The following is a 25,722-nucleotide window of genomic DNA, read 5'->3' on the forward strand; positions in this document are numbered from 1 at the left end:
TTAAAATGCATCTCTGGTGATCCGATCACATGTGGTCAGGTGAGACGCTTCAATGTTTACACCTTGTCGTTTAAATGCGTCTCCTGTGACCACTTGTGTTCGGATTTGGAGGGGATGGGCTCTGTTTCATGATGACATACATCAATCACTGTCAGTGTGTCACTGCGTAACATTAAAGCACAACAAAGTCGGAAAAGACAAAGAAAGCACGAAAAAAAGGCATGCTAATTCTACCAGATGCATCTGAAATTTAATCTAAGCACAAACGCAACAGAAATTGAGCAGAAATGCCAATTAATTTAGTGGATTACCTGTATTAATCTGAGCTGCATGTTCCTGCTTCTCGTAACTGCATGTTGGTATCAAACAAACTGAAGAAGATCCGTGAAGTTCTCATGCTTGTGTATGTATCCGCTTTTAAAATTTTCCGATCGGATGTTTTTTTCCCTTTTAAAGCTGCTCGTAAACGGCAAAGTTTAAACTATTGCTTTAGTTCAGCGGTTGATTGACAGGTGAGGAGTGGCACTTCACTGCTGCCAGGACGCATACAGAACAGATTAGCATTTACTCCTCAAATGTGATGCATTTTTGACCACATTCATATGTGATCCAATCACAAAACAGTTTAGACCCAGTTTAGTCCTGTATTTAGTGCTGACCACATGTGACCCCATCAACAAAAATGCATCTTAATACCAGGTGGAATCAGGGTCAAAAGATGTCAGGCAGTATGTCAGTCTCAGTCACCATTCACTTTCATTGCATCTTTTGTTCATACAATGAAAATAATCATCTTCCACAGTACCAGAGAAGAAAGTCATATTGGCTCAGAACAACATGATAATTTTTGCGTGAACTATCCCTTTAAGAGTGGACAATGAAGTCAGATATTTAGTGTGTATATGAGATACCTGCGCCAGTTCTTGACGTGCTCAGGGTCATTGTACGATTTCAGACACTCAGTGATGCGGTCTCCAATCTTCAGCAGGCAGGTACGAGTGTGCTGTAGCTGTTCCTGCACGGACAGACCCTCATCTGGTTTATCCAACTGCTTCAGAGCCTTCTTCACTGGCCTCATCCTCTCCTTACACTGCGCACACACACATTACTCAACATATCATGTTTCAATCAAATAAAAATTACAGTTGACCAGTATTATGTCTTTTCTGAATAATCCAAAAATATTTATCACTTACAATTTTAAAAACAAAGTATTTCTTATGCTACAGTTTAGCTTGAAGAATGACAAAAGAAACAAAGCAATGTGATGGAAAAACTAAATTTAAACACTTACAATGCTGAATGTTTCCTGGTCCAGCTCATCATCTTCCTCTCCAATTGGTATAGGCTCACTTCCTGCCGTGATGTGCACTGGGCCCTGAGGTTTCTTCACTTTACCTCCTAGTTTAGCCTGAAAATTCGAAAGAATATGTTGAGCTGATGAGAAGCATCACATGTAATAGTCCTTTATATCCTACACATGTAGTACTGGGGTTGATGAGCAACTAAATTCTCAAAACGAGTTAAAAATTCTTATATTCATAATATATTGAATTTAATTCTAATACCAGTATAATTTAAGCCTGAATCATTGGTTTGAGTCAACCTGTTGATCCAAGAAACTAACAACTATTGTGCACAGGATGACAGTGTAATATAATACTTAAGTCAATTTTCTAAAGGAAACTTTCTCATGGTGAAACTTAATCCTGAAGTCTCTGAGATACCTTCTCTTTTTTGGACTTGGAGCGCTTTTTGTCTTTGTCCGCCTCCCTTTCTTTTTTAGGAGTTCCTGTTTTTTCTTTGTTCTCTTTGTTATCCTTCTTCTGTTTCTTCTTTGTGGGAGATTTTTCAGCTCCATCGTCCTGGAAAAAAAAAGAGAATTGTTAAAATGCAGCCTGACTGGTTAGTGCTGTGGATTCTGTGTCTGTATATCCCGTAAACACATTTACGCATTAAAAGCAACATACTTTCACTTCTCCTTCTTCTGAAGGGTTGTCAGAGAGACGAGGAGAAGAAATCTCATTCGTCAGTTCATTGTTAGGCGTCTTATTCTTCATTCGAGGTTTCCTCTTTCTGATTTTGGGCTGGTAGGTGTTCAGACAGAGACTTGAAATCAGTCACAAAACAAAGCTTTATATAAAAGTAGAATAAAAAAGTGTTTATATATTTTTATCTTGAAAACCTTTGATTTACTTTAGTTTGAGCTTACATAAACTTTCCTAATCATGATTTGTCTCATTGAATTTTGATAATTTTAAAATGTATATATTAATTTTCTATAAGCTTCAGGCCAGAAATGTGTATTCATGAAAAGTGAGTTAAAAAGTTGACAAGCATGTTAGTAAGCAATGCAGCAATATCCCTGGATCTGCAAAAGTGTGATACTGATGTATCTGAAAATGACCTAGAGTCCTATGATCACCTCATCTCCTGCTTTACCAGCATCTTGGCTTTCCTGTTCTTTCTTCAGCATCTTGAGCAAGTAGTCTGCTCGCATCTGCAACTGCTTTGCCTGAGGTTTCTTATTAGGGTCATCTAGGAGAATCTACAATTAAGGACAACAAGCCATTTGAAGTCAATGCAACTTGTGATTTCGCTCCTTGAACTGTCAGGAACCCTTTAGTTCATTGGATTCAATTTACCTTCTCAGATAGTTTGAGATCTGTATCGGTCTTGATCAGGTCCCAGTTGCCATAGCCATGCTCATAGATACCCAGTAACAACTGTGTGTCATCATGAATATCCCACTCCACATCAAAGTGGGGAGTCTTCACCCGACAGGTTAGCTGAAATCTGGCCATCAAAGAAAGGAAAAACGTCAATCAGTCGACTAGGAAAATCTTTGGTCGGGGGCAGCCCTAGGGGGCTTTCACACTGGGCACGTTTGCTGTGGTCCGATTCTGTTCCCGGTGCCCCCCGCAGCTTTGGTCTGGTTTCACACTCACTTGATTCTATCGAACCCCGTTCCATTTGTGTTCATCTTACGTCATCACAAACACGCATGGAGAACACAATGCGACTCATCATACTTTTAGTTTTTTTGGTGCCATTATGCACAGCAGAGTGAACGACAACTGCGTATATGTGCACTTCCTGGTGTAACTCATCAGATGTCCAGGGGAAGGCGGCTTGCTGCTGCTCGCAAACAGCATTTTTTGAGGAGACAGCTGATTGCTTCCAAGGAATTAATTTGCAATTTTGTTTACAATGCACGCTTACTCACACTCGTGTCCAAGGTGAAGTCATCGCCACTGTCATCTCCTATTATACCCTATATTTATAACCTATAATGGTATTTATATATAGTATTTATAAGGTGTATAGATAGATAGATAGATAGATGTCGTCATCGGCTAAAACGCATGCGCAGGTTACTTTACTTCCTGAACGAGTGCGCACCCGAGTCCGAATTGCTTTCACATTCACGCGAATCGCGCTACAGTTCCATTGCAACCGAATTCAGACCACCTCCTACAGGTAGTCTCGGGTTCGGTACCACGGTGCGCTCCCCGGTCTGCATGACAGCTTTCACATTACCAATTTTTCATGCGAACCGTGCTGTGTTTCGAACTAAACTGCCAGTGTGAAAGCACCCCTAGCTTACATCATGAAATTGAGCACAGTGCTGAGTCAGGAAATATTCTCAAGTGTCACAATTGAAGGAAATACTAAATTAAACAGGAATCAATCTGTAACGCAGATTTAACACCTTTAATATGGACTTACTTGCTTCTTTCATCAGGATTTGAAGGCACAGCTTTATGTAGTGGTTCAAACTCCTCCTCATGCTGGATAATGGACTTGGCATTGACCTGAACTCCCGAGATCTTTATGTTAATGCCTCGTCTTTTCCCTGGGCCTTTAGCTGCAACAAAGATATTACACAAATTAACAAATAATAAAAAATAAATAAATGAAGGGAAAAAATGAAATCACTCATTTTAATCATGACTGCTGTGGTAATATACACACCTTCCACAGGGTTCTCCTTCATGTGCTCCTCATGCTCCTGTACTGCAGTCACACAGCTGTTGTGCACCAGTTCTCCTAGTCGCTTCAGGTCTGCAATGGACTTTTCTACCAGCTCAGAGTCACGGGCAATCGCCTCCAACCTGTATAAAGCATGGTAACAGTTCACTATAGCTTTCACTGGACTACATAATGACAAAGAATGTGAAAATAAAGCAATATATCATGAAACCAATACTAGCCAATAAAGGCAAAATGCAGAAAATACACCCACACTAAAACCAAGAAAAATGGCTTTAAAAGGTTTTTTGTTTCAGTGTGGATTTTATTACAGCAAAATTCAAACTCCGTTTTCTATTCTCTGAATCTGAACATTGCCAAACCCATCTTTCACAGGACAGATTACAGTCTAAGAGACCTAATTTCGGTCATAACTCAATTTTGACTAAATGTGTAGTTAATGCATTTTGCCTTTACATGGTAGAATAAGTAAACCAAATAAAAATATTACAGCTTTTTAAGATTAGAATTACATATTCTTAAATCACAATGAAAAATGGCATGATTCTTTATCATTTCAAACAAGTCACAAACAAAAGCGGTGCATTTCTTACCTCTCAAGTGGGGCTCCAAATTTCTTGTACGCCTTTATGAACCTAGAATGAATCGACAATTAAATGCATGCAATGGTGCAAGAAATGTCTAACTTAAAGGAATATTCTGTATTCAATACAAGTTGAGCTCAATCGGCAGCATGTGGCATAATGTTGATTACCACAAAAATAAATTGACTTGTCCCTCCTTTGCTTAAAAAAAGAAGCAGCAAAAATCGAGGTTACAGTAAGGCACTTACAATAGAAGTGAATGGAGAGTTTAAAGGTAGAAATGTGAAGCTTACAATTTTATAAAAGCACTTACAATTATTCTTCTGTTAAAACTCATGCATTATTTGTGTTGTAAAGTTGTTTAAATTGTCATTTTTACAGTCATTTTAGGGTTTGTTGACTACATCGCCATGGCAACGAAATTGTAAAATTGGCTAGAACTTTACACAGAAAATGTTAGTGATTTTATAACACTTCAATCATGTTTACATGCATATTGTTTATGTTTTGTGGCTATAGTTTTGAAACGGAGTATTTTTAACGTTAAAAAATTGGCCCCCATTCACTTCTATTGTAAGTGTCTCAGTGTAACCCAGATTTTTGCTTTTTTAAAGAAAAGGAAGGGCAAGTCAAAATAATTTTTTGTGGTAATCTATAGTATGCAAGAAATGCTGTTGATTGAGTTTTGTATTGAACCAGGAGTATTACTTCAAAGACTTTTTTTTTTACCGGCGGATCTCTGCATCAGTAAATCCCTCCACGTTGTTTTTGCGAGCTCTCGGTCGGCCTCGCCGCTTGGGCCGTTTGTCATCCTCAGTGTCATCCGTTTCACTGTCAGAGCCTGAGGATCTGTGCTTTAGTTTGGATCCCACATCACTATCGCTGTCATTGGCCTGTGCCTAACACAAAACATCATAATACTCCTTTTACACAACATTTTATAAATGATGTAGCCTTGCAGATTGTACTTCCAAACTACTTCTACATTCAAAATATACTCAGTGCTTTTATCTGTCATCTGCATGCAGAGATTCTCAAAAGCAGCTCTAGGAATATTAAAATAGTGGTTTCACTGGATATTTTATGGACGCCCCAATTCAGCTTTGGTTTAAATCATCTGTGGCAGAAAGCAAGAGTAATGAGCATGTGGCTGCAAACACACTCGCACACAGAACCTTATCGCTGGGGAGTCCACCTTGCTGTAAAAGTTAATGACTCATTTCCAAAAGCTATGATGCCACATACTTGCACATGTGCTGCTATCAGAGGGGAATGCAGCGTGCGGCTATAAAATCTAATGAGTCATTACAGTCTGCGTAAGATATTATAGATTCTGCTCGTGGGAGAGGATGAAAGCGTTGAAAAGCCACAGGGAGCACTTCACACTGCCGTCTGCTACGTACATACTGAATATTAATAATGTACATATAAATGTATGCTGATAAGCACTAATGTACAGTATAAATACATGCTGATAAGTGGATAATTTTCTGTTTACAGTACTATTGCATAAGTAAACTGAAAAAAAAAAAAAATGACATTGGCAAATGTCATTAGATAATCCCACAACATGTACTGTATGTGTAAAGTGCCAATTTACTTTCAGGACGTTATTTTCCTGCTGCTCCAGAGAAATTAGACACACGGTTCAAGGGGTGCACATGACCAGAAATGGCGGCAAGCAGGTTGTGTACTTCCAGGGCTGTGTGTGCCAGGTGAGCAAATGCTATTGAGATGAATGAAAATGCTAACAAATAGCTCTCTCCAAGTATTATAGACTTCCTTGAAAGTGTGATACATTTCTAACTTTATCTTATGAAAGCAGAATTAACATTTTGTTTAAGGGTAATATTGTATTTTATTGGTGCTGAAGAGTCATGGTTTGAAAAGCAATAAATGCGGTACAATAAACGCGATACAATAAACAGCCAACCAACTGGTACTATATTGCTATCCTGCACTACTGTGGGTTCCATAAAAAGTCTGTTGTTTATCACCTTATTACACAATTTGAGCTGGCACAATCCTAGGCAGCACATCAAAATACAGGCTAAGGGTTACCTAGAAGCACTTTCTCACCCTCTTGTTGGAGCTTCTGCTTCTGGGCAGCATGTAGATGTCCTCCATTTCCTTCTGTTTCTGCTCTTCCTCTATCTTGCGCCGCTGTTCCTCTGGAATTATATCATCCCAATCTCTCATAGGCTTCTCCTCAAGCTCTGGGGTGCTTTCATCCATGGTGAAGTTAGCCACCTGCCAGAAAACACACACACAGTTCATGCTTCAGACTAATCATTTGGCTACACATCTGAATTCAAAAATTTAAGAGCTGGTTATTAAAAGCCTACACAAGGAACAATCCTGGAATAAGATCAATTTTCAGTATTTCAAGTACACTACCAGTCAGTTTAGAAACACTGAATTTATTTTTCTCATGATCTTTGAAGGGCTAATGCTGAAATGCTTGATACTAGTTTTGTAGACAAATGTAAATTGTGCCTATATTTGAATTTCTTTAAAAAATGACAATTTTAATTAGATACATAATATATTTATTTGGACCAGATAGTAAAGGAAAAAAGCTAACAAGTGCCCAGCATACTGTATCTAGGAACACCCTCAATACTGTTTAAACACATCCAAGGTGGATACCTCATTAAGTTGGTTGAGAGGGCGCCCAAAGTGTGCAGAGCTGTTATTAAGGAAAAGGGTGGCTACTTCATGATTCCCATCCTTTCATTTGTGTTATTTCATTTTGATGACTTTACTGTTATTCTAAATTTGGAAAATAGTAAGTAGGTAGCAAATAGTAGTAGGCATGTCCAAACATTTGACTGGTAGTTTCTTGCCCATAGACTCTTGTACCTTGAACTGTGACAGCAGCTCATCGGTGGCACTAGATCCCTGATCACTCTCCCTGGTTTCAGCAAGCCGCAAGATCTCATCAATATCCATTTCCTGTGAGAGGGAGAGTTGACTCAGTACTCAAACTATATTCACCATAACTCTGTCTTCGATAAATGTTAAGTTAAACCACCATCTGTTTTAGATGATTACCTGTGGTTCTGATTCCTCCCCCTCAGGTTCCTTGAACAGATCCTCCGCTCCAAACTTCAAGATTGCTGTCAGTTCTTCCTTATTGAAAGGGTTTGAACTGGAAATAGCAAACACATGGGCATACATGTTATTTGTTATATGCTCAGTAACCACAGTACAAAATTAAACCAAATAATGACCAGAAAAATAAGATGATTTTTTTTCCCCAGTCAATTTATTCTGTCTTTTTAGTTCCATTTAAAGGTTCTCACTTTGAATTTGCCGAGCTGTTATCCAGTACAGTTCGTCCAGTGGTGTCCATTCTCTGAATGACTAAATGATCTAGAACCATCTTCTTTTTGGCCCTTTCAATAATGTCCTCCTCAACTGTGCCTTTTGTAACCAGACGATAGATATTTACCTATGCAAGGAACCAAAAAGGATTTCTGAATAAATGTTTCAAATAAATATGCTGTGCTGTTATTTATGAGCTTATGAGTGAGGTTCATACAGTAGGCTATACAGTTGAAGTCATTAAAACTCATTTTGTAACCACTCCACAGATTTAATATTAGCAAACTATAGTTTTGGCAAATCATTTAGGACATCTACCTTGTACATGACGAGTAATTTTTCCAACAATTGTTTACAGATTCACTTTTAATTGACTATATCACAATTCCAGTGGCTCAGAAGTTTACATACACTAAGTCAGCTGTGCCTTTAAGCAGCTTGGATAATTCCAGAAAATGATGTCAAGCCTTTAGGCAAATATTCAATTAGCTTCTGATAGGAGGTGTACTGAATTGGAGGTGTACCTGTGGATGTATTTTAAGGCCTACCTTCAAACTCAGTGCCTCTTTGCTTGGCATCATAGGAAAATCAAAAGAAATCAGCCAAGACCTCAGAAAAAAATTGTGGACCTCCACAAGTCTGGTTCATCCTTGGGAGCAATTTCCAAATGCCTGAAAGTACCACGTTCATCTGCACAAACAATCTTAAGCAAGTATAAACACCATGGGACCACGCAGCCATCATACTGCTCAGGAAGGAGACGCATTCTGTCTCCTAAAGATGAATGTAGTTTGGTGCAAAAAGTGTGAGGCTTGCAAGACAATGAACACCATCCCAACTGTGAAGCATGGGGGTGGCAGCGTCATGTTGTGGAGGTGCTTTGCTGCAGGAGGGACTGGTGCACTTCACAAAATAGATGGCATCATGAGGAAGGAAAATTATGTGGATATATTGAAGCAACATCTCAAGACATCAACCAGGAAGTTAAATCTTGGTCACAAATGGGTCTTACAGATGGCCAATGACCCCAAGCATACCTCCAAAGTTGTGGCAAAATGGCTTAAGGACAACAAAGTCAAGGTATTGGAGTGTCCATCACAAAGCCCTGACCGCAATCCGATAGGAAATTTGTGGGCAGAACTGAAAAAGCGTGTGCGAGCAAGGAGGCCTACAAACCTGACTCAGTTACACCAGTTCTGTCTGGAGGAATGGGCCAAAATTCCAGAAACTTATTGTGAGAAGCTTGTGGAAGGCTACACAAAAGGTTTGACCCAAGTTTAACAATTTAAAGGCAATGCTACCAAATACTAACAAACTGTATGTAAACTTCTGACCCACTGGGAATGTGATGAAAGAAATAAAAAGCTGAAATAAATCATTCTCTCTACTATTATTCTGACATTTCACATTCTTAAAATAAAGTAGTGATCCTAACTGACCTAAGACAGGGAATGTTTTCTATGATTAAATGTCAGGAATTGTGAAAAACTGAGTTTAAATGTATTTGGCTAAGGTGTATGTAAACTTCTGACTTCAACTGTTTATTAGATCAAAGGTCTACTTACTTGCTTTTTTTGGCCAATCCTGTGCGCTCTGGCCTGGGCCTGAAGATCATTCTGAGGGTTCCAGTCTGAGTCAAAGATAACCACTGTGTCGGCAGAGGCCAGGTTAATTCCAAGCCCTCCAGCACGAGTGGACAGCAAGAAACAAAAGTCCTGAGGAAGACACATAAGGACAGTCAGAACAAGGGTCAATCGCCAGTCTCCTCAGTGACAGCTAAATGCTTGAATATAATTGGTGATTCTGACACAATCCATTATAAAAAAAAAAAAAATGTCCTGGTCATATTTAACCCAAATCAATACAAGAAATATTAAATTTTATTTTGCATAAAAAAAATTAAGCCTGCATTTAGGCCTATTAAATATTTGCATTGTACAATTATTTTTGGACACCAAGCATATTTTACCCCCTTGATAAGCAGATCGAAAAAAGAAAACTGATTTCTCTACAAGCAGCAGCAGTGATGAAGAGTTTGTTGTTGAGTTGCTCAACGAGAAAGAAAACATTCGAGACACTTCACTAACTATTTCAGTTCACCTGCTGGACAAGTTGACTGGAAATATTATCATGTGTACACAGTCTGAAAGGTAATTAGAAAGAATCGATATTAATGGTTAAACGTTATCACTTGAAATAAGACTGATTATACTGTATGCCACTGCCAGTATTTTAAATTAAAAAAATTATTCACTGCATAATGCACACATAATGACTGTTGTAACAGATGTTGTCAATCTGAACTACTGATTGTATCTTATTGAATGTGTATCTAGATCAGGGTTTCTGCAGGTTCGAAGGAATTAAATTTAAGACTTTTTAAGGCCAAACAAAAGAAAAATGTAATACCACTTTTGCAATAATATTAATAAAATAAAAAAAAAACACATTAAATAATTCTTTAGCTGGTAAATACAAAACCACTGGGACCACTTGGATGACTCCGGACATGTTTCTTATATTTTATTGTGCATTTAAGTTAATACAACATTAAATGAATTCATTAAGAATGCATGTAGCCCAAAGTATGTAGCCTATATTGTGACCCTTCTCTTTAGTCACTTGCTTTCCAGCAAAACGTGACGCAATAGACCAATGCTTTGGCAATGTCACCGCTTATGTCAAACATGGAAGTGGTGGCAAAAACCATAAACTTTTGAGAAAAAAATAAACTTTTATCGGATTACGTTGTTGAAAAATGATTCCGAGGGCTCTCGTTGACTGCTGTGGCTTCAAGCCATCAACAGAGCTAACTGGACTGAGAATATCATTTCAACTCACAACTTTGCAACAAAAATTTAAAGCGAACATGATTACATGTTTGTTATGAACTCACTTTATTATAGTAATTGTATCGCTAAGAATATGTTTATATTTATGATGGTTTTGTGTCATACTTCCGTTTAATCATCTAATCTGTCAAATCTAACGCAACAGTCAATGGGCTTTCTGCCACCACACTGCACATGCGCTGACATTTTTGTTAACAAGAGGATTGGTCTATAGACCTTATGTTTGATTTTTAATGGGAATGGAAAGGAAGCTGTGAGGGATAGACTTACCATCTCTTCAATGGCATGCATGGTATAAATCTGTAAAAAGCTCCAAAATCCCATCTGATTTTCCACAACTCGTGTTGTCTGGAGTTTTTTGTCTACTGAGTATCCTTGAAAAGATATTTTTCCAATGTTTTGTCTGTGGAACGATCCAAAAACACTTTTAAACTACAGTACAGCCCATTGAAGAGATTGTACGTCTATCCCGCACAGCCTCGTTGTCATTCTTGTCAAAAATTAAATATGGCACTGCTGTGAATAAGGTCTAGCATGTGCTGAATAACATTTATATATTTTTTCTTGGCAGATACCTTTACCAAATACTTTAACAGGTAGTTAAAGGGCAGTTCATTTAAAAATGAAATTTCTGTCATCACTAGTCACCCTTGAGTCTGCATGAACTTTTCTCTGCCATGGAACAAAAAAGGAGATGTTAAGCAAAACGTTTAGTCTCAGTCACCATTCACTGTCACTGCATCTTGTTTTTCATTCAAGGAAAGAGAACTGTGCTGCATAATTAGTTATGATGTACACTGAAAACAGATTATATACTAAATATTAAATATAGATAATATATTTTCATATTATGTATATTATTAATATTATATTTTTTATAATTATATTATATTATTATTATTATTTTGTATATTACAAAAAAAAATTCATTGACTGATTCAGATGGCAGAGAAAATACCTGTATATGTCAGATGGAGCTCAAGAGAGGAGGAGATGAGAGATATAACAGGTGTAACTCTGCAGCTGAGTAGTTCTGTTAGCTTTACAATTATTGTCAAAGGTGATGTGAAATAAGGAAGTGCCATGATTTGAAAGGCATCAAAAGATGCTCCAACTTCGCGCGCTTGCAAATTGAAATGTTGACAGCTTTGTCGATTATAAACAGGAACGACAGTGTTAGCGCATCGCTCGCTTACAGAGATGCAAAATAACGGCATTTGCATTTCTGATTAATGGGTTTATAAAGGTTTATACACGTAACTTCGTAAGTTCAGTAAAAACGCGCTTCCCTGCGCGCGCTCACACTAAACTCAAGTGTCAACTGCTAAATGACAGATGCACAAGAGAGAGAGATGATTTTGATTCTGCTGTTTTAAGCGTCTCCTCTATTCACGCCCCAAAATCTGAGACCTCAGCAAATGAAATTTAAGACTTCTTGTAATTTATTTAAGATATTTAAGACTTTTTATGGCCTTAAATTTTAAAAAGTAAATTTAAGACTTTTTAAGACTTAACGACCCGCGGAAACCCTGTAGATTTGATCAAAACGTGTTACTAATTAAATTTGACTGCATTTAACCGGCCAAAGAGTCTATACAATGCAAGACATACAACACCTCACCCAAAAAAACATCTCAGTCTGACCCATTAGATACTAATACTTGCCAATGACAGCTGTTAACAACTATTTACAATTGCACAGAAATAACGATTTTGAGGAGACGATACCACGTTTTTGGTATACAAAGGCATTTTGATAAAGACACAGTGCACTGCAAGTCACAGTATTCATTTTATTAATATTTGGTGAATAAAAACACTTAAGATCCGTACAGTTGTTTATTAAAAAAGGTGATACAAAGGCAAATATTCTGCAATATATGTTATATTAGAGATATTAGAGAACTCGCGAAAGATTAAATGCAAAGGAAAAAATACAGCAATATATGAAGACGATCCATGTAGTGTAAGATCAGAGAGCTTTTTAAAGGGGATGCAAGGCAGTGATGCAGCAATATCATTTACATGTTACGAGCACCCATAGGAGAAAAAACTGTTTCAGTTTTTCAGGCATTTGTTGGAAATTAAACGCATGTCCTCACTGATCAGTGAGGATTTCCTCAAGAGTTCCTTCAGCTTTTAATGTCGACGGTCAAAACAGCTTTCTGTGCTTTAGCGCCAACTGTTCAGCTGGTTTTGGGAAATGCAACAGCTCCTGGCACGTGATTCACAGCTCAAATTTTACTGGTCGGGGCGTTTCTTCACCGGGCAAAGAAGAGAGAAAAAAAAAAAACGACACACTCAAGTAAAAAAAAAAAAGCTTTGCTTTGTCGGCACGTGATTCAGTGTGGACGTTCGTTGAAGGTGTGAAGAGCTCGTTAGGAATCCATTGTTACCGTAAAATGTTTTAATCGTGGTTAGAAATCACGTCGAAGGTTCGCACTTGGTGTGAAAAGGTCTTTAAACTGGCGCCACACTAGCAGACTCCAAACATCTCGATTTTGGCCAAGGGTGTCACACAAGTGGACTGTTCTGCTGAGATCTCGCTCTCTTCAATCACACTTGCCGATTAAGAATGATGGAGGGGTGACAGACAAACCAACTCACTCTCTGATTCAGTCTCGTGGAGTTTGCCGTAATAACAACAGCAGTAATGCATGAGCATAAACAACTGTAATAGAGCAATTTAGCAATTTAGGAAGCGTTTCATGGAGTAACTTTACCTTATGAAAGTGTGCGATTGTGTATTTATCCCCTCGAGGCTTGCCGTATAATGTGAATGTCCACATTATATGGCAAGTGAGTAAAGAAATGTTCAATAAGACTGTTGTGTCTCTGCTTTCCGATTTCATTAGTCATTTTAGTATAGGAGAAAAACGCTTGGTGACGAATCACTTTGGATTACTATTGCGTTTGTGATGATATGCAGTGGAGAGTGATCACAGATGAAAACGATCAGAACAGCTTGACGTGTCTTGTCAGTTCTTCAGTAAAAGAAGCTCATTGGTTACTTCACGAGAACACAAGATCCCGCCTTGGTTACAATGATTTTTTCAAGCAAGCCTGATGTGCTTTTTCAGTTTTTGAAGCCATTATCTCAGCAAGAAGTTCCAACGGTCAAGTGATTGACAACCTCCCACTGGCAGATGCTAATGCGTGCTTTGTGTCCCTCCACCAGCGATTATGTACAGAGTATTTATAAAGTATTCAGACCCCATCACATTTTGTTATGTTGCAGCCACTCTTGGCTGTGTGCTTAGGGTCACTGTCCTGTTGGAAGGTGAACCTTCGGCCCAGTCTGAGGCCCAGGTTTTTCATTAAGGATATCTCTGTATTTTTCTGCGTTCAGCTTTCCTTTAACTCTGACCAATCCCCCCGCTCACCTCTCTTACCAAGGCCCTTCTCCCCTGATTGCTCAGTTTGGCCGAGCGGCCAGCTCTAGGAAGAGTCCTGGATGTTTCAAACTTCTTCCATTTAAGAATTATGGAGGCCACTGTGCTCTTGGGAAACTTAAATGCAGCTGAACATTTTTTGTAGCCTTCCCCAGATCTGTGCTTCGAAACAATCCTGTCTCTGAGCTCTGCAGGCAGTTCCTTTGACCTCATGGCTTGGTTTTTGCTTTGATATGCATTTTCAGCTGTGAGACCTTATATAGACAGGTGTGTGCCTTTCCAAATCATGTCCAATCAATTTAATTTGCCACAGGTGGACTCCAATCAAAGTGTAGAAATATCTCAAAGATGATCCAGAGAAATGGGATGCACCAGAGCTAATTTTAAAGTGTCATAGCAAATGGTCTGAATACTTATGTACATGTGATATTTCAGTTTTTTATTTTAATAAATTTGCAAAGTTATCAAAAATCTTTTTTTTTCTTTGTCATTATGGGGTATGGAGTGTAGATTGATGTGATTTTTTAAAAAGCATTTTAGCATAAGGCTGCAACAAAAATGAAGGAGTCTGAATACTTTATGAATGCAGTATACATGAGGCTCACACCTGAAAAATCACTAGAAAAATCAGCTAGTGTGGCGCTGGCTTTACTGTATTATAGTAAAATGATGCTGTATTACAATGATTTTTTTCTCCAATTAAAATCATTAAAAAACAAAAGAAAGTACCAAGAGAGTTGTACTACTATGATGTATAAATACTTTTCCATGTAGCTGTAATGAGAATATCAAAATGACCATGCTTTATCACATTGCGATTATGAGAATTATGTAGTTAAATGTGCGTAATTAATGAAAATAATGTCACAATGTAAAATCTCAATGGCCCTACAAATAGGCTTTATTTTTTATATGCTAAATTTACATTATTTGTTTCTTTTGAATTTTGAGTAAAATAGGACCAGGAATTTTTTTGACAGGTTTTGTAAGACATTCAACAACCAATTAAAAGATTAATCAAACTTATGGAACTATAAATATACTATATAAATGTATTTTAAGAGATTGATAATTGTTTTGATATGTGAATCACACAAGAATAGTTTTGATTCCCATTACATGTCCTCTTACATTTCCAGTCTCCTGATAATTGCACTAGGCCTGCATTTCCCATGCATCAAGCCTTCCCAGAACCAGCCTTGTCAACTGAGCTCTGACGCAGACTCTTGACTGGACCATCACAACCATAACAAATGTCTCTCGACAGTGAAGCTCTGCTAAAAAACAAACTCAGTTTTGGTTCTTACCTCAGAGCCTTCGGCATTAAAGTGGTCCAGTGCTTGTTTTCTGAGCTCTCCCTTGATGGAGCCGTCCAAACGCTGAACATTAGAAAAAACACAAATACGGTTAAGGAATATAAAGCCTGGCACTTTGACCAAACTAGGGCACCACAGATAGATAAGCTCCTACAAAATCCCTAAACCCTTCTTAAATCTTAAAGTCACCAGTTTATTGGATATTAAGATGGCACTGAAGATATTACGCCAGACCAAAACAGCATTTAGAAGCAAGCTGTGCTAATGCTCAAATCAGTGGTAATCAAAAAATAACTAGTGGATAAAAATAGACTCAGGAAACTTGCTGTCTGAACTTACATACTGCGAACCTGACACATGATTCCATAAATCACCCAAGCCAAGTGCTAGCCAGTTTCATAAAAGCCACACCTCTGAAACTCTCCATACCCATTACTAAAAGATCTAGCTCAGAACAGAATATGATGGAAACTGCAAATGACCAATTGCATGTGGACATCTTCATTACTTCATTAAGTAATTAATACACACTGTATGCATGTGGTGAAACTTGACTTAAAGGAGTCATTTTTGTGCTACTCACAGCACCAAACTGAGCCACTTTTCTGGGAAAGCCACCTACAAATGTCTCACTTATGGTTGTCTTTCCATATAAGGCTATTACGACTTTACTTCTGAAACGGTACAGATAAAACCATTTAACAATTTGCAGTGCAGTATAGATCATACCTGAAATGGATATCGTTTCATAGACAAGTAATCAGCAAGAATGTCCAACATGCGGACCATCTGGGAAAAGATAAGTACACGGTTGCCTCTCTCTCTCAGTCGTGTGAGCAGCTTATCCAGGAGAACCAGCTTCCCGCTGCCACGCACCAGGGCCTGAAACAACCAACAAACATCCTTAAAATGACATTCTCCAAGGAACAAGCTCATTCTGTTTCAATACACTAAGCCAATCATACCTGTAGGTGCTCCTGTGGCTTTTCATTCTCACCATCCTCTGGCTGTTTGATAAGGAAACCATGGTTACAGCACTTCTTCAGCTCCATTACAATATTGAGAAAGCCGGAGGAGCTGCCTCTGGTGCCTTTGGACAGGGCTTTGTAGTTTCTTGTTAGGATCCACCTTAAAAAAATAAATTAAAAAAATAAACACTTTAAGGTTGACAGATCCTTGAAACAATTGCATTCCAATTGCATGCAGTCATGCATTCAAGATTGTGCTTAATCAAAGCATTACCCCTTCATTTAGAGAGCTACGTTATCATCTCAAATAACCAAGCACAAAGACTTGTGAAGTGGCATGCAATCAGATGAAACAGTGCTTACTTGTAGAACTGTTTTTGTTGGGCAGACATATCGACTCGGAGGATTTGCTCCACTTTAGCAGGCAGGGATTTCTCCACATCTTTCTTGACACGACGCAGCAGGAAAGGCTCCAGAACTTTGTGGAGGCTCTGATAACCATTATCCCGGCCTTTACCATGCTCATCCTCAAAATCCTCCCAGGACTCAAACCTGATGAGAGGCAGAGTCAAAAGCATTATCGCATTATAAACACTCACCTACTGTCATCTAAACACATTTCAAAGTAAAACCATGCAAAAGAGACCAGCGTGTGAGTGAATGAGAGTGGCAACCAGAGAAAATTATAGTTTTGTGATTTTTAACTTTAGCAAATTAAACTCTAGTATTCAATTTGTTATCTGTTGTTATCTGTACATTTGTTTATACCGATCAGCCACAATATTAAATCCACCTGCCTAATATCATGTAGGTCCCCCTCGTGCCGCCAAAACAGCTCTGACCCATCGAGGCATGGACTCTACTAGACCTCTGAAGGTGTCTAGTGGTATATGGCACCAAGACATTAGCAGCAGATCCTTTAAGTAGCGAGGTGGGGCCTCCATGGATTGGACTTGTTGGTCCAGCACATCCCATAGATGCTCAATCAGATTGAGATCTGGGGAATTTGGAGGCCAAGTCAACACCTTGAACTCTTTGTCATGTTACTCAAACCATTCCTGAACAATTTTTGAAGTGTGGTGTCAGTGGTTTTAATGTTGTGGCTGATCAGTGTATATGGATATAGTGTCTTATAATGCATTGTAAATTCACACTCAAGTTTATCTTGCCATTAAAGCTTGATATGAATCTGCCCATTTGATCCTATAATAAAGTCCACTGGAAAACGACAGAAAATTTAGCCTAACGTTTAATTACAGCATGCCCACTGATTTAATGGCATGTATACACATACTTGTATCAAAGATTTATACCTGTAAAAATGTGGCTAATTTATCGCAAATATTTTTTATTTTTAAATAACAAAAATATATGATGACTAACCAATTTCTTGCAAGTTCACTGAGACAAAATGTAAAGAAAATATATCAATGATATTTGAATGTATCATGATTAATTACAGAAAACTGTGCACTTAATCAATTAAAACATTTTATTCGATTCACAGCCCGATTTTTTCAAATTAATTCTAATGTTTGTTTTGTTAGTGTTTGTTACAGTCTGATTTTAGATTTTTAAGACAATTTTCCTCCGATTTTCTCCCTGACCCTTAGAATAAAAGGCACAGCATTTTATATATATATAAATTTGGGTGGTCAAATGTTGTTGTTAGGGTTTTGTTGTCAGAAATACCAAGATTTCAGAATGAATGTTTTTTGCAGATTAGTTTCATGAAATGCTCTTTATCAGCTGGGGAAAATGTATTAAGTTCTAAAAGTTACAGTGTATTTTCATAGGACACCAAACTCTAATTTCAAATCATCAAGGAAGTTTTTTTCATGATCATGACTGAAACCCTTAAAGGAGCATTTTCTGCAAAAATCCCATTTTCATATATTCCTTAAAGCCCATAGCCTTTATATTGCTGCTATGTTGTGTAATGCAATGAAGTCAATATTGTAGGGTAACTTGTTTTAATAGAGCTATGAGTTACAGATGGACCAAACTAATGACAAATGTGAACCTGTTTTTTGACGATCTGAACTTTGCTCTCATCAAATTCAAACAAGTGATTGATGCAAACTATAACTGAGAGCACTTACTTGTCAGGCATAAGAAAGTGTAGAAGGGACCACAGCTCTTTAAGTGAGTTCTGCAGAGGGGTCCCAGTGATGAGCAGCCTGTGGTTGGATCTAAAATCAATCAGAGTTTTGTACAGCAGCGAGTCATCGTTCTTAAGACGGTGAGCTTCATCCACACCAAGGAAGGCCCAATTTATATTCCCCAATACTCCCTGCACACACAGAAATCGCCTTTACTCAAAAATCTGCTATGACAGAACAACTAATTTCAATGACACACATGGTGGTTACACTAGGCTGAATCGATGACATTGTTCATACCTTGTCTTTCAGTAGAATTTCATAAGTGGTCAAAAGTGCATTGAACTTGATTCTTTTTGTCTGCTGGTGGATCCATTCATAGTCACGGATCTGGTCAAAAACAGATCATTAAACACCAAACTAAGCCTCAAAATGGCACTGTAAAGTTGTTGTCAGTATCTGAGGATAGGTTATCTCAGCATATGAGAACTGGCTTACTGTCTTTCTACTTATGACATCTCCTAGATAGACCACTACATTCATGTCAGGGGCCCAGGTATCAAACTCCCTCTGCCAGGAGGTGAGGGTTGACAGCGGCACCACCAGCAGGAAGGGTCCATAAAGCAGGTGCTGATGGAATAGGTAGGACAGGAAGGAGATCGTCTGAATGGTCTTCCCCAGGCCCATTTCATCAGCCAAAATAACACTGTTACACCTACAGAACATAACAGGGATCAGAGATTTGTCTCTTTGTATGGACGTTTGAATTCAAGGATCCTTCCGAGATCAAGAACTCATATAACAGCATAATAATACAAAGTATTCAATTTGAACAAAATCTTGACCAAAAATTCAACTTATATGTTGCGTACCTGCACCAGGAATGTGCAAGCCAGTTCAGTCCATCTAACTGGTAATCTCTCAGTTCAAGGTTCTCATCGCCAATGTAAGAAGGCTGCTTCTTCAAGGCAACAAATCTTGGCCTCTGTTTCAATACCTTTCATTTGGACAGAAAAAGATGATAGGGTACACATAACATTGTATGGTTCAAAACGCAGATTTGGAACACCAGACATTCATAAAATTAAAACTAATTAATTTGGCCAATCTGATTATGCTTTCAGCAACCAATAATATAGTACTTTCAGTTCAGTTTAATAGATTTTACATATTTAAATCCATTCCACAGAATTCCACATATTGTCTGTTAAAATCAGAACATGCAAAAAGTCTGTAGATTCTGTGTGGGCCAAGCCATTCCCAAAATATAACACTGATAAAAATAAAAGTTTCATTAGTAAACACTTCAAGGCTAAAACTAAAGGAATCTCTTACTTACCTTACAGTCTTTGGAAGGGACTGTCTTAGAGCCATTTCTGTTTTGGAAACTATCAATGCAGGACTGGAATTTCTTTTTAATTACGGCTTCATCCTCCCAGGTGCACTCGGCATAGGGCAGCCCCATCCACTTACACAGGTACTCTGGCTCACTGGAAGTGGTTTTATGGGCTGTTGCAACATAACAGACAGTTATTAGTTAATATAGTAAACATCTCCTTTAACCATGTAGAACTAAGATATTAGAATTATGAATGCAATGAGTTACAATGAACGTACAGGGAAAATCTGAAGATACTTGTGACTTCCCTGTTCTTGTTGCTGTTAAATGAGAGAAAAGGAAAATTCAATATCAAGTCATAATAGATAAACATTAGGTGCGTCCCAAACCATACACTTCTGCTATTCTACGTTATTTTGTAGTGAAAGTAGTGCAACTAGTATGTTAACACTGAAAATGCAACAAAGTGTACTATGAGTACCCGGATGACGTACTTCTTCAACTGTCAAAACAGAGTGGGGAATGCTGGACACTTTATGCACTCAGCATTTGCGGCTTGCAGTGTGTAGCAAAAGGGGTGGAGTTACATGGCTGCAATGCGGTCTGACAAAACAATTGTAAATAATGGAGAATGTGGCAACTCGCAAAACTTCAGTGAAGACAGCACCTTAACAAATGTAAGTTGAATGCGTTGTCATCACCCCATTCCTTGTGAATGTGATCATTATTTTACATACAAGTGTTTTACTGACTTTGGCTAATGTGCTAAAGCTTCTGTCAACTGTTAACCGATGAATGCTTCCATGCATAAATACACATTAATTGTTCCATTTGGGACAATCCTACACTTTGAAAATTCATACACTACATGGCTGAGTGCATAGTGTCCAGTGCATCATTGGCAGTAAACGTAATTATTTTTTTAATTTTTTTTAGCAGTGCATGTAATACAATTTGTGAGAGTTATCTGTGATGTATCACAAACAAGACGTACCAATGATTCTCTCTACTATATGGAATTGCTTGCTCAGGTCATTGGTTAGTTCTTGCTGGCAGTTGTAATATTCCAAATCCTCAAGTGATGCTTTCTTCATCCTATAAAACACATAACACATGAAACACATAGTTTGCAGCTAACAGTTACAATTAGCTACTTTTAGAGATCACATATAATGGAAGTGCAGCATCTCATTCACCAAGCATTGAGCTCATCATTTTTCTTCTTGAAGTTGTCCAACTTCTTAACCCCTTTGACTTTCTGCTGAGTGAGGGAATCCACACTCTCCCAGGTGTTGTGGATGTAGGACCAGCCTTTCCACTTAATGAGAAACTGGGTTTCCCCTTCATCTTTCTCAGAGTCAAAGTCTGCTCCAGGGTCCCCGTTCTCTTCAATGGCATAAAGGGTTGTGGAAGCTCCAGTAGCTGTTAACAAGGAACAACGGAACTCTGAATAAAATCAATACACAAGACTGCCTTTGTTTCAATACAAATGAAGGTTGATGAAGATGTTAGGCAGAAAGACAGCTTCAGTCACTCTTCACTGGTCATTCTGCCTTTCATGTGTTCCATGTAAGTAAGTCATACGGGTTTGGATTTGGAACAGTGAAGGTGAGTAATGAGACTGTATTTTAAGTATGATGGGAAGAAACTAACAAGAGAGCTCTTACCTCCTTTCTTGCCAGTTCTGGTCTCAAGGACCTTCTCAATGGTCTCACTGTCATCGTCCTGTTGCTCCTCAGCTCCTTCTGCCATTTCGATAAGGTCATCAGAGTCAGTCTCAAAATCATTCTGGTCCTCCTTATAACTACAAACATGTACTTCATCATTACTTTTTCACCGAGCCATTATACAGTACTTTATGCAAATAATGTAAACAAACATGCTGTTAACAATGGCACAGTGAGACACACCAAATACTAAATGGCAAGGCATCTTCCATTCACACAGACTGGATGAAAACAATCCATACCTGACTTTAGTAGCTGCTCGGCGCCTTGTTTGTCTTTTTGGGGTATCCTCATCATCATCATCATCCTCATCTTCCTCATCGGAAGACTCCTGCTTCCTCTGTTTACGTCCCTTTTGTGACTGCTGCTGCTTGCCTGCAGAGGATTTGGTCTGTGGTCTGGGAGAAGGAGAGCACACACGTATCTATATATACATATCCATGCACTCAATTACCATGCTTGGCTTCTTGCCTTTTATTCTGGGTCCCTGATCTGTTTGCTAGTGTAGCGATACATTTTCACGCCTAGCAGTCTGACTCATGAGCCAATGGCCTTGAGACAGCTTTTCACACATTTAAACCAGTTCTAATCAGAGGTAGAGCTCATATAATTTTAATCATTGGGCCAGAAGTAGAATATGTTTTAACAATTTATGATAGAGCAAAATCACACCACCAATTTCAGTACAAGCATAGCATTTAATAGATGAGCCCATGAATTAGTTATAATAGTTCTACCATCATTTAAATAGACAGCAGTTATGGCAGCCCACTTATAAATTCATCAGCGCTGTCTGAAGGCCAGGCTTCGCTACACTCTTACCTTCTAGCAGGAAGTCGTCTGGATCTAACTTTTTGCTCTTCCTGCTCACTATCTGAACTGCTGGCCTCTTCCTCATCATCATCCTCATCGTCATTTGAGTCATCTTTCCAGTTATTTCTTTCAACACAGAAATACCACAAGTTCACCTATTGGACCTCTAATGGCTTCAACTGCTACGCCATCATAATGCGGCAAGCCAGTCAGTTCTACACATTACCGACCATGCAGGCAGTTCAAAATGCTGAGAGATACTGCATTCTATTATAATGAATTGTATTTTTGCAGAATGTGAGTATGGGTAGTGAAATACATTAAACATATTGCATGGGTAGTGAACTACATGACATGTCTTGTAGTGTGACATACGGTACTCCATCTCAACTACTTTAAACAGCATTTTGCTATTTCTTTTATACAGCCGAAACCAGAAGTTTGCATACACCATAGTCAAATACATTTAAACTCAGTTTTTCACAATTCCTGACATTTAATCATAGAAAACATTCCCTGTCTTAGATCAGTTAGGTTCACTTTATTTTAAGAATGTGAAATGTCAGAATAATAGTAGAGAAAATTATATATTTAAGCTTTTCTTTCTATCATCACATTCCCAGTGGGTCAGAAGTTTACATACAGTTTGTTAGAATTTGGTAGCATTGTCTTTAAATTGTTTAACTTGGGACAAATGTTTTGGGTAGCCTTCCACAAGCTTCTCACAATAAGTTGCTGGAATTTTGGCCTATTCCTCCAGACAGAACTGCTGTAACTGAGTCAGGTTTGTAGGCCTCCTTGCTCACACACGCTTTTTTAGTTCTGCCCACAGATGTTCTATCGAACTGAGGTCAGGGCTTTGTGATGGCCACTCCAATACCTTGACTTTGTTGTCCTTAAGCCATTTTGCCACAACTTGAGGTATGCTTGGGGTCATTGTCCATTTGGACGACTCATTTGCGACCGAGCTTTAACTTCCTGGCTGATGTCTTGAGATGTTGCTTCAATATATCTACATAATTTTCCTTACTCATGATGCCATCTATTTTGTGAAGTGCACCAGTCCCTCCTGCAGCAAAGCACCCTCACAACATGATGCTGTCACCCTCATGCTTCACGGTTGGGATGGTGTTCTTCAGCTTGCAAGCCTCACCCTTTTCCTCCAAACATAACGATGGTCATTATGGCCAAACAGTTCAATTTTTGTTTCATCAGACCAGAGGACATTTCTCCATATAGTAAGATATTTGTCCCCATGTGCACTTGCAAACTGTATTCTGGCTTTATGGCAGTTTTGGAGCAGTGGCTACTTCCTTGCTGAGCAGCCTTTCAGGTTATGTCGATATAGGACTCGTTTTCCTGTGGATATAGATACTTGTCTACTTGTTTCCTCCAGCATCTTCACAAGGTCCTTTGCTGTTGTTCTGGGATTAATTTGCACTTTTCGCACCAAACTACGTTCATCTCTAGGAGAAAGAATGCATCTCCTTCCTGAGCAGTATGATGGCTGCGTGGTCCCATGGTGTTTATACTTACGTACTATTGTTTGTACAGATGAACATGGTTCCTACAGGCATTTGGAAATTGCTCAAGGATGAATCAGACTTGTGGAGGTCCACAGTTTTTTTTCTGTGGTCTTGGCTGACCCATGATGTCAAGCAAAGAGGCACTGAGTTTGAAGGTAGGCCTTAAAATACATCCACAATAATTGTCTAAAGGCTTGACATTTTCCAAGCTGCTTAAAGCCACAGTTAACGTAGTGTATGTAAACTTCTGACCCACTGGAATTGTGATATAGTCAATTAAAAGTGAAACAACGTCTGTAAACAATTGTTGGAAAAATGACTCTTGTCATGCAAAGTAGATGTCCTGAATGACTTGCCAAAACTATAGTTTGCTAATATTAAATCTGTGGTGGTTAAAAAATGACTTAAAAACTTCAACCTAAGTGTGTGTAAACTTCTGACTTCAACTGTAAGTATTATACATGCAGCTTGTGGTCTCATACTGTACTGCATGGAATATTTGCACTTTTAAAGATCCATGTGTCACACCGCAAGACTAATTAAATGCATTAGTTAAGGCAAGGTGTTAAAATGGTGTTTGTTTATTTAGTTTTAATGCCATGTCAGCAACTAGGCTATTCTCATGGTAAACAAAGGTTCGTCAATAAATATTTTTAATATTAGATAAGACACTTTAAGTTTATACAAGATAAAAACTGTAAAATCTGTTCAGATGGCACTTTTTAAAAAATGTTTATTAAGGAAGTCTCTGTATAGAAGCGTTGTCTGATAGTTCCAAAAGTTTTACAGTTCAATAGAATGTGCTTGATGGTCATAGGGGTTTGGCAAGGTATACATATGGGAGGATCTTCACCAGTCAGTAAAAACGCATGTTAGTCTTGAATGGCCCAGTCGGCATCTGGTAAAACACTAGTTGGTCGTGCTTAGATTAAACATTTTGAGAGTAGTTGCTTTGGACCCTGGGGTTTATTTCGTATAGTTTATTGCCGTCGCACTCACTCCATTCTGATTGCCACTTATTGGTGATATACGAGTTTATTAATGGTCTGAGGTCAGAAGGTGGTATCAGACACTCTGAGATCTCCAATTTTAATGCCTCTTTTGCAGCTGTATCTGCTTCATTTCCTGCCAGACCAATATGTCCCGGCACCCAACAGAAGATAACGTAATCCTTCTTCTGTAATCGATGTATTTTAGTCAAAATGTTTATGATTATGGGGTGATCGGTCTCCATGGATTCAAGTGCTTGAAGGCAAGACTTTAAGTCTGTAGCGATTAAAAAGTTTCCTCCTCGGCCCAGCTCTATGTTTTCCAATGCCAGTAGCAGCGCTCAGGCCTCAGCTGTGAAGATAGAGCTCTGTTCTGGAATACGTATGCCATATTGTTGATCTCCAGTCACTACTGCTGCTGACACACTGTTATCCGTTTATCCGGAGTGGGAGAGTACATTTCAGTACCAAGAAATCCTGTTGATACACGTTGGGGAGAGTTTCTGCCTTTTTTAGTTGTGCCAATGCCATAGAAATAGTTGGTTTTTTCAAGATCCAGGGGAGAACAGCCCAAAAATTATACTGTTTTATGTTGTCCAGATTGGTGTTCAAGTTCTCCAAGTATGGTTTAATCCATATTCCAAAAGGTTTGATCGCTTTAGGTCTAGCTTCATACAGATGAGAACATTCTGGTTGGAATACTGGTATAGAGGCCAGATTACTTAGATTTGCTTTGAGTTTGACTGCGTATTATAAAGCCAGTTTCAGACGCCCATTCTGGAGGGAAGGTTCAC

At 38.5% G+C, this 25,722-nt stretch overlaps 1 protein-coding gene across 6 annotated transcripts in view; it reads right to left on the bottom strand.

Annotated features, from left to right (window-relative positions):
• The window catches only part of LOC127417418 (chromodomain-helicase-DNA-binding protein 2-like), a 38,638-nt gene that overhangs the window by 3,072 nt on the left and 9,844 nt on the right, over nt 1–25,722 (bottom strand). For 2 of the 6 annotated variants that reach the window (XM_051657464.1, XM_051657466.1), the window contains exons 6-35: nt 22,423–22,539; nt 21,843–21,998; nt 21,541–21,677; nt 21,070–21,295; nt 20,868–20,968; nt 20,152–20,193; nt 19,874–20,043; nt 19,407–19,531; nt 19,033–19,249; nt 18,835–18,924; nt 18,535–18,725; nt 16,796–16,984; nt 16,430–16,592; nt 16,194–16,346; nt 15,456–15,527; nt 9,470–9,619; nt 7,883–8,031; nt 7,632–7,728; nt 7,440–7,532; nt 6,657–6,827; nt 5,307–5,476; nt 4,587–4,628; nt 3,976–4,115; nt 3,730–3,868; nt 2,646–2,796; nt 2,426–2,548; nt 1,971–2,087; nt 1,728–1,865; nt 1,295–1,411; nt 912–1,090 (exon numbers count right to left, since the gene is read on the bottom strand). In XM_051657464.1, coding sequence (XP_051513424.1) covers nt 912–1,090; nt 1,295–1,411; nt 1,728–1,865; nt 1,971–2,087; nt 2,426–2,548; nt 2,646–2,796; nt 3,730–3,868; nt 3,976–4,115; nt 4,587–4,628; nt 5,307–5,476; nt 6,657–6,827; nt 7,440–7,532; nt 7,632–7,728; nt 7,883–8,031; nt 9,470–9,619; nt 15,456–15,527; nt 16,194–16,346; nt 16,430–16,592; nt 16,796–16,984; nt 18,535–18,725; nt 18,835–18,924; nt 19,033–19,249; nt 19,407–19,531; nt 19,874–20,043; nt 20,152–20,193; nt 20,868–20,968; nt 21,070–21,295; nt 21,541–21,677; nt 21,843–21,998; nt 22,423–22,539 — 4,125 coding nt within the window. Of the gene's footprint in view, nt 1–911; nt 1,091–1,294; nt 1,412–1,727; nt 1,866–1,970; nt 2,134–2,425; nt 2,549–2,645; nt 2,797–3,729; nt 3,869–3,975; nt 4,116–4,586; nt 4,629–5,306; nt 5,477–6,177; nt 6,304–6,656; nt 6,828–7,439; nt 7,533–7,631; nt 7,729–7,882; nt 8,032–9,469; nt 9,620–15,455; nt 15,528–16,193; nt 16,347–16,429; nt 16,593–16,795; nt 16,985–18,534; nt 18,726–18,834; nt 18,925–19,032; nt 19,250–19,406; nt 19,532–19,873; nt 20,044–20,151; nt 20,194–20,867; nt 20,969–21,069; nt 21,296–21,540; nt 21,678–21,842; nt 21,999–22,422; nt 22,540–25,722 lie in introns of those variants that run through there. The other 4 variants (XM_051657465.1, XR_007893272.1, XR_007893271.1 and 1 more) reach the window with 4 other exon arrangements.

This window comes from Myxocyprinus asiaticus, chromosome 26 (assembly GCF_019703515.2).
Source record: "Myxocyprinus asiaticus isolate MX2 ecotype Aquarium Trade chromosome 26, UBuf_Myxa_2, whole genome shotgun sequence".
NCBI lineage: Eukaryota > Metazoa > Chordata > Actinopteri > Cypriniformes > Catostomidae > Myxocyprinus > Myxocyprinus asiaticus.